Here is a 9,226-nt window from a genome sequence, read left to right on the forward strand (position 1 = left end):
CAGAAACGTTAGCGTATTGGGCAAAATACTTAGCGACATTTCTTCGGATTCTTTCCGTTCTGAGATCAAATTTCATCGATTTTAATTTTGCTTTTCAACCTTTCAGGGATCGATAAAAGAAAGTACCAGTCAAGTACTGGGACCGATGGTATCGACTAACCCTCTTCCCTTAAATTGCAGGCTTTGTGCAAAAATTTAAAACATCTGGTGACGTTGAACTATTTCAAACCAAATCTCATCTCCGAAATCCACGATTCTAAAATATCCGAATTCATTGGAAGATAATTTACTTTAAAACAGATTATCGCCAAAAGGGCTGCTGTTTTAATACCTGACGTTGGGGTGGATGGGCTTTAAAAATCCAAAACAAGAGCCATGAAGTTTTATCGCCCTGAAGCCCAGTATAGCAGCTTCATGCTATTCCTCTCTTCATTTCATGTTACCTACCTCTAAAAAGAATATGATTTAAGATTACCTGCCTCAAAACATTTATTCATCTCATTTTATCTTTAGTAATAGTAGCAGGTCTTTCACAAAGCTTAGGCCGGAGGTTATCCTCTTTCTGTGGCGTATAAGTGACCAAGAGTACATTACTCCAGTCTCCGAATGGGGACCTCACTCCCAAGCAGGACCGGTGACCCCATTCAGATATTGTCCTTTCTGTAATTTCCTTCTCCCCACCAAGCTGTTACTGGTATTGATTTTCAGCTGACTGAAGCAACACGAAATAAAGCGTTTTACTCAAGAACACGCTACCCGGTCTGGGAATCGAAACGATGGACTTAAGATCGTTATTTCAATATCCTAACCACTAGGCCACGCGCTTTCGCTGCAATAGTAGAAACAAGTAATTGTGTTGGTAGTTGCAAGTTGTAGTAATAGTAGTAGTAGTTAATTGTGATGGTAACAGACCAAAGGTGTATGAAACAAGGTTCAGGCTAACCCCAGGGGTACGGCGATACGAGATTGATTCCAGATTAATAGAGGGAGGTAACTTGAAATAGGAGGGAAATAGTTACAGCAGTTTAACACCACCACCAGGCACCTTAGATAGCTTTCAGAGGAGACAGCTTTTGCAAGCATCCGTGTCAGATCTCGAGTTTGATACTTCCCCCACTTCCATCAACCACGGAAACCCTGTGAAGGATCATGGTATCATAAGCACTGCCCCGTTTCTTTCCCTGACTTCATCACAAATGAAAGTTGGTGTTGAATTTCTTGCTTCGCTTTTATGTGGAACACAAGGTTTGGTGGTTGACAAGGTTGAGAGAGGAAGTTTGAAACCCATAAACATTTAGGACTCCAGAACAGTCACAGTTGAATGCAACGCACATCTACGTCGAGAGATATAATGCGAGAGTGGTGCTAGGTTTAAGTAATTACTAAACGGGGGTCTCTCTCTTCAACAACCATAAAGGGCTTCATGTAGACTCCTGTATCCAATGTGTGCAGACGACATCTGTACATAAATTGATGACCCATGAAAAAGTACCTTTATATGGTCTCTCGAACTGCTAGAAATAGCTACCAGTTATCGTTTAAATCTTTTGTAAAAAAAAAAGTTTAAAAAAAACAACCAAAGATTTATCCGCTGGGTGGTGGTAAAGAGACGAACGGGCAAAAATCATAAAAGGATTGAATAAAATGCCTTGCGGTATTTCTTATCGAATCCTTCCGCCGCGAGTTTAAAATCACACCGCAGTTAAACTAATTTTGCCTGTCGTCCTTCTGTGGTCGACAAAAAGTACGAAATAAAGTCAAGTACTGGGGTCGATATAATCCCTCGCTTGAATCGAAATTGTTGCCTTTGAGTCTAAATGGAATAATTATTCGTCCTTTTGAAAAAGGAAAGGATTATCTGAAAATATGAGATGGTCACGGTTGGAAAACTTTTTAATCCTAGGTCTGATCAGACTAACCGAGGATAAAACAAGAGATACATTCTTTCCAGTACATTTTGAACAGCTCTTGGCGAAGTGGGTATCGAACACGTTTATTCAATCTATTATAAAAAAAATTTAATAAGTTAAACGTCATGTACTCGAAGTAGACAAGTACGCTACGGATTTTCCGGCAGCTGATGACCCGGTACCTCTTTTAATCCGGCCATAATTATGTCCAGACACTAATATTTCCTGAGGCAATTATTAGATATGACAGTTTTTAAAAAATTTACTATTGGGCAAAGGTAAAGAATACATACACCCGGTGTTTAGGGTTACGCCAAAAACGGGTGGTGTGCGTATTATTTACATCCACTTCCTATTATACAGGTCTTCGGGGGTCAGGCTGAAACATTTTCTCCACACCTAACAAATCTTTCTACTAAAATTTAAAATAAAAACGGCTTTTGAGATAAACTGTAGAAACACGAAAAAAATAATCTCTGTAATATAACTACAGGGGTGTGGGGGACGGAAAGTAAAACTCGCCACACAAATTTGCATTATACCCGCAGTGAATGTATAAGATTATACAGGGTTGTATGTAATGTAGCTGTGCCAATGAAACTTAATAGACGGGGGATCAGAGTGTTAACTAGACCATACAGCAACAAAATTGACAGAAAACAATAACGCAAAATAAATAAGTTAAATAAATAAAACATGTTCTTCTAGCTTTGAGAGTTTCCCATGCACTGTGTAATTTCTGGCAACTATATTAACTTATCAATGGCGTAGCCAGAGTTTCGAATACTTACTTAACTTACAGCGTTACCCAGAGTCAGATGGCTTTGCTGTTTGCCGACGATTTACGTATGACCTTCGACTGCACGAAACACTAACAACCGCAAATATGAGTATTTATATTGATGTCTCACGTGTACATGTATCACATGACTTCATCGAACGTGATAGTGAGAGTGGGGAAGAGGACACTGAGAATATATGGAAGACACCTGAGGTTACGAAACCATTTAATAAGTTCAAATTTTTGCGCAAGGCCAGCAATTTCGGGGGAGGGGCAAGTCAATTACATTGACCTAAGTTCTCAAGTCATACTTATTTTATCGACCCCGAAAGAATGAAAGACAATAATCCTTTCTAATATAGGCACAAGGCCTAAAATTTGTAGGGAGGGGACTAGTCGATTACATCGACCCTCAGTTTATCGACCTCTAAAGGATAAAAGGCAAAGTCGACCTCGGCGGAATTTGAACTCAGAACGCTAAGCATTTCGCCCCGTGTGCTAACGATTCTGCCAACTCGCCACCCTTATACGAAACCATTAATACTAATGATCGTTCTTAATTATTAAAGTACGCTGCAAGGGTGGTCGTAGATTGATAAGAATCGTTGAAGCGTCTCAACGCTCTGAGTTCAAATCCCGCCGAAGTCAACTTTGAATTTTATTCTTTCAGGGGTGGATTGAGAGTCGATTAATTGAAATACCAGTCAGATGCTGAGAACGATCTAATCGACGAAGCCCACCCCACTCTCCCCTCAAATTACTCAACTTGTAACTAAATCAGAAACCATGGGTACAAGAAGGCGGTCAGATGGCAGAATCATTAGAGTATCGAAAAAAAAGGTTTCACAATATTTCTTCTGGTTCTGAGTTCAAATCCTGCTAAGGTAAATTTTGTTTTTCATCCATAAAATAAAGTACAGATAAAATGAATACTAGAATCAATGGTATCGATTTATCCCATCCTCTCAAAATCGCTAAGAAACTAATTTACTGACATGTACGAGCTCCCATACTTTTCCAAATTTCCCCCTCCCCCAACTTAACACTACGATTTAAATATTAGACATTAACAACAATAAAAGTATTATTGTGGGTGTAGCTCGGTATTTTCTGTTGCTGCAGGTGTGGAATTTCAGTTTACCATTTTATATTGATTGCATTATGACGACCGTTCCGCATCAATTGGAACCCACAGATTCAGGTATATTTGGATTAATGTTCTTTTAATTGTTGTAAATCATTGAACTGCGGCCATGCTGGGGCATGGTCTTGAAAAACTTTAGTCAGTAAAATACATTTTTTAAATACTGGTACATAAATCTGTTCGTCTCTTTTTGCTGAACCGCTATATTTAGGGGACGTTAACAGACCAACATTAGTTGGTTGAAAAATGATGGGAGACAAGACACATGTACATATAAAGACAGGATTCTATACAGTTTCCGTCCACCCACCACAAAAATTCACTCACAAAGCATTGGTTAGCCCAGGTAACAATAAAAGCCCCTTGCCCTATGTTTCATATTGTGGGATAGAACTTGAAATCGCGCGGTTGCAGAGCAAACCTCTTTAGCTACAAAACCAGGCTTGTGTATGTATGCGTGCAATTTCACTGCCGCTTATGTCACCGACGACCCGAATATGGGACACATTGTACTGAGTGATATGCAGGGCCGGCTCAAAATACCACAACTCAGGCAGTCGCCCCGGGGCGCCATGTACTAGTAGTGGGCGCAAGGAGGACGTGACAAAGACAAGGTAATTTCCACGACCGTCAGCTTGTACAGGACGAAGTTCACCTTGCCCCGGGCACCAGCAACCATGGGGCCGGCTCTGGTAACATGCTACTAGTAGCAGTTAGGAGAGTGGGTTTCGTTGGACATTATGCAGGACAAAGACAACACTTGTCAAGTCAAAGGACGTTTAGACTCGGTAAGATTAATGGCCAACCAACAGCTGCGAGTGACAAACCCCCTAGTCTTCGTTTCGATATTTCTCAAGGAGAAGGATAACGCGAATGTAACACCTGCGACTTTGCATTCAGTGATGTAAACTGGTTCTTTGGGTGGAAGATGACTACGTTGTTCAACGAGTGGGACTGGTCTTGTGCAAAGTATTGCCTCATTTTAAGGCGTTTCAGGCACGGGCATCGCTTTATCTTGAACATCTTTATTAGGTGTCGCTGGCCGTGATAAAAAAAAAAACGGCAAAGCATTCAATGAAAATTTCTATGATGGAATGAAGGCTTGTGTTAGCGTGGGTGATAAACGTTCGGAACTTCTACTCTAAGAGGACACCCTCATTGCCACATCTGTGGAAAAACACTGTTGAAACCTGGCAGTCATATCCGTGCTACTCATACTTAAGAAAACAATCAGGCGGAGGCATTCCTCTGTATCACACCAGAGCTCCATCGGATCGTCAAACATAAAAAGCAATTTTAGTGGGGAACGCGCGCGCGCACACACTAACGAAAACGCATAAAATGTATGCAGGAAATGAATTCAGGAGTTTGAGGTTGAGAAGCGCTTCCTAGAAGCAGTATACTATCTCTCTATATAGCTCTCTATCTCTGTCTCTATCGCTATCTATCTGTCTGAGTTTAAATTCCTTGCGGGGTCGTTAAAATAAGTACCAGTCGAGCACTGGAGTCGACGTAATCGACTTACCCCTCCCCCGGAATTGCTGGCCTTGTGCCAAACTTTGAAACCAATATGTGTTGGTACCATATTTGTTGGTGAGTAATACATTTCTTTCTGGGATTATCAGCCAAGTATTTTGTGCACCATTTATGATACCCTATAATTCACTCACACACATGCACACCCATACATAAGCCCTAATTTCATACGTTCTGAGTAATATAAACTTTGCTAAGTTCCAAGTTACTCTAGTTATTGAAACAATAAATGGAAACGTGTATCATATATGATGTATGGAGGCCAGGGAAATACGTCTTGTGTATCACACGTGATACACAAGACAAGCAAATGCCTAAGAGTTAATTTTTTAACCCTGTAAAGTCTCTTTATTCTCTACAGCTGCTTGGATTTCCATTTCCTTAATGAATTCTCCGTGCGTGTAAAATAAATTTAATGAATATAGAATAATGGTAAATATTTTTCCTGTTGTTTGCGTCTAAAAACTTCAGATATTTCTAACCAGTTAAAACGATTTTGACAAAAGAAGAAATTTCATAGGTCTGGAACTTAGAGTTGGAAGAAATACAGCTAGGAATTTTCCTATGTTTAAACGATTTTTCCAGCTTTCTCTCAACACGATTCTTCCAACCCACCACCTATACTATTTTTCCGACCCACTGCTCTCTTGATTCTGCTAACCCGCCGCCCGTCGCGACTCTCCCAACCCACTGCCCATGCGATTACGATTATGCCAGTCCGTCACCCTCTGGCCAATTCCACTCTAGACAATATGAATAGTTAAAACCAGCGATAAAACTGTTTCTTCGCTTCCTACTATCATCGGCTGTATTTATTAAAAAAAAAAATTGTTTTCATAGCATTTATTTTCAAACTTTATTAAAAGTACAAGAATGCTTGGAATAATTATCTCGGTATTTTTGTTCTGAAGCTCTCAACAACTGGAAAAAGAAAAAAGTGTGGGTGAGGGAGATTGCTCGCAGAGACGCCGTTTGTTCCTGAACTGAAGGTAGAGGAGGTTGCACTCTTTAATTGAGGAACGTAATGTTTATTATTATTATTATTATCGTTTATGAAAATAAACAGCAAAAACAAAAAAGCCATAGGGTGCGGGTGAGGCGGTTCTATATGGAATAGTTACATTTTAGCGTTGAAAGATATGATTCTATTTTCAAAATTAATGTTATGACAGTCACCTCCAAATCTTTGGTGCTCTTAAACTCGTATGCAACCTCATGAATATTTCAGATTACACTTGTGTAACACAATTTTTGTCCTTGGTTAGCAACTGTTATTTATTTGCTTACCTCTAGAAAGTATGAAAAATAGTTAATATTTCCTTCAAACTTTTACTTTTGTTACATTTATTCAAACCCCACAAAATCCCTCTCAACACCTGTCTATGATACTCCCCGACAACTCCTTCTCATGATCAGAGATGCACATATTGTCAGTTTTTAAGGGACAAGCTCAAGTAGTTATGGTCAAGCAACTGACAAGCAAATCTGTGGTATTGAGCAGAATATTTGCTATAACGATATTACTGCTTCAACTCAGCACTGAATCTATCTGAAATGTAATGGAAAATAGGTCAGTTTCAAAACCTTGATGTCCAGGTCACAAAAACAAGGTTTGAAGAAAATAATAGTTAATTCCTTATATTTTTAGATAGAAGCAAATAGGAAATAGCACTTACTGACCAGAGAAAAAAAATATTGAAGTTTTGTTACACAACGTTATTATTAGTGTTACAGGTGCGTATAACATTTTGTTATTGACTTTTTTCTTTTTTGAACAGTGGATCTGTTCAAACCTTGTTTTTGTGACCTGGACATCAAGGTTATGAAACTGACCTATTTTCCATTACATTTCAGATAGATTCAGTGCTGATTTTGAACAGTGGATCATAAATCTATGAGTAGCAGCATGTAAATATTGGGTTGTAAAAACCCGTTTGCATAGAAGTTGACTACCATGTCTATATGTGGGTTCGAATTCCTGGGCAGCCTCCGACTCTTTTCTAACCAAAAGTTTTTCAATCCAATGTTTACATGTTTAGGGCCGTGATCTGGCAGAATCGTTGGCACGCCGGGCAAAATGCTTAATGGCATTCCGCCAAGGTCAACTTTGTGGAGTCGATAAAATAAGTACCAGTTGAACATTGGAGCCGATCTAATCGACTTACCCCGCTTCCCTGAAACTTGCTGGCTTTGTGATAAAATTTGAAACCATTATTTATAGCTTTGTACTTCGAGATCCACTTTTCCAAAAAAGAATTTTCACGTACTCCCGAATGTTTGTAAATTCTATTGACGTCAGTTATTATTATTATACTGGTAAGTAGGGTGAGTCGGCATCTGTGGGGTTCCTTGGGTGGCGATTTCTCCCTATTAATTGCTATTGTTTTTGTCTATACGGTTTTTTGTACCCTCCTGTCTTTTGTCTTTGCATCGTCCTAAATGTTTTTCGTGGCCTTGTGGACAATAAAGAATTGTTAATACGGTAGTACATCGGGCAAAATGCAAAGCAGCATCTCTTCTGGCTATTTACGTTCTGGGCGCAAATCCTACCAAGATCAACTTTGCCAAGATCAAGGCGGTGAGCTGGTAGAAACGTTAGCACACCGGGCGAAATGCTTAGCGGTATTTCGTCTGTCGCTACATTCTGAGTTCAAATTCCGCCGAGGTCGACTTTGCCTTTCATCCTTTCGGGGTCGATAAATTAAGTACCAGTTACGCACTGGGATCAATGTAATCGACTTAATCCCTTTGTCTGTCCTGGTTTGTCCCCTCTGTTTAGCCCCTTGTGGGCAATAAAGAAATAAGATCAACTTTACCTTTCGTCCTCCCGGGGGCGACAAAATATGGTACCAGTCATGTAATCGATTAATCTCGCTTTTAAAATTGCTGGCCTTGTGCCGAAATCTGAAACCATTATTAAGGCAGCAAGCTTGCAGAATCGTTAGCATACCAGTCAAAATGCTAAGTGACATTTCATCCCTCTTTACGTTCTGAGTTCAAATTCCGCCGAGGTCGATTTTACTTTTCATCCTTTCGGAGTCGATGAAATAAGTACCAGTTAAACACGGGGCTGGGGGATTCAATTGACTAGCCCCCTCCAAAATTTCATGTCCTGTGCCTATAAGAGAATCATGAGAGCACTGGAAAGATAACTTAATGACATTCATTCCAGCTCTTTGTGTTCTGAGTTCATATTCCAACTTACAACAACTTACAAGTCAAGTAGTACAGCCGAAGGTATCAACTCCTTCACTACAAAACTGCGGGCGTTGTTTCTAAATTGGAAACCGACAGAATCATTATTAGCGCGTTCCAAAAAGCTTAGCGGTATTTCTTCCGGCTTTAAATTCCGAGTTCGAATGCCGCCGAGGTCAACTTTGCCGTTCATCGTTTCAACGTCAATAAAATAAACACCAGTCAGGTAATAGAGTCGATGTAATCAACTAACAACCACTCCCTATCATTTACTGGTCGTGTAGCCAAAATTTGAAACCATTATTATTATTGATTTTCCGGCTCTTTACGTTCAGAGTTGAAATTCTGTTGAGACCAACTTTACCATTCATCCTTTCGCAATCGATAAAATAAGTATCAGTTGAGCCCTATGGTCGTTGTAATCAACTAACCACCTCTCTTTAAAATTATTGGCCTTGTGCCGAAATTAAGTTATTATACACCTCTCGGGTTAGAAGGATAAAATATTTTTCACGATAATTTTATCATTCTTTCTTCTGACTTTTTGTTTCGCTCGTGCTTTATTTCGTTCTTCTGCTCTTTCATTCTTTCGTTCGTTCGTCGACACGTTCGTTCGTTCGTTCGTTTGTTCGTTCGTTCGTTTACACGTTCGTTCGTTCG

At 39.7% G+C, this 9,226-nt stretch overlaps 2 protein-coding genes across 3 annotated transcripts in view; one reads left to right on the forward strand and one right to left on the reverse strand.

Annotated features, from left to right (window-relative positions):
• Window positions 1–2,771, reverse strand: part of LOC128250604 (kelch-like ECH-associated protein 1A) — a 7,609-nt gene extending 4,838 nt beyond the window's left edge. Inside the window, exon 1 of the mRNA XM_052975999.1 lies at window positions 2,702–2,771. The gene's annotated coding sequence lies outside the window, so the exon portion shown is untranslated. The remainder of the gene's footprint in view (window positions 1–2,701) is intronic.
• Window positions 2,772–3,809: 1,038 nt separating this feature from the next.
• Window positions 3,810–9,226, forward strand: part of LOC106867820 (kelch-like protein 11) — an 11,616-nt gene continuing 6,199 nt past the window's right edge. For both annotated transcript variants that reach the window (XM_052976053.1, XM_014912842.2), the window contains exon 1: window positions 3,810–3,892. In XM_052976053.1, coding sequence (XP_052832013.1) covers window positions 3,853–3,892 — 40 coding nt within the window. In that variant the 5' untranslated portion in view covers window positions 3,810–3,852. The remainder of the gene's footprint in view (window positions 3,893–9,226) is intronic.

Source organism: Octopus bimaculoides, chromosome 23 (genome assembly GCF_001194135.2).
Source record: "Octopus bimaculoides isolate UCB-OBI-ISO-001 chromosome 23, ASM119413v2, whole genome shotgun sequence".
NCBI classification, from domain to species: domain Eukaryota; kingdom Metazoa; phylum Mollusca; class Cephalopoda; order Octopoda; family Octopodidae; genus Octopus; species Octopus bimaculoides.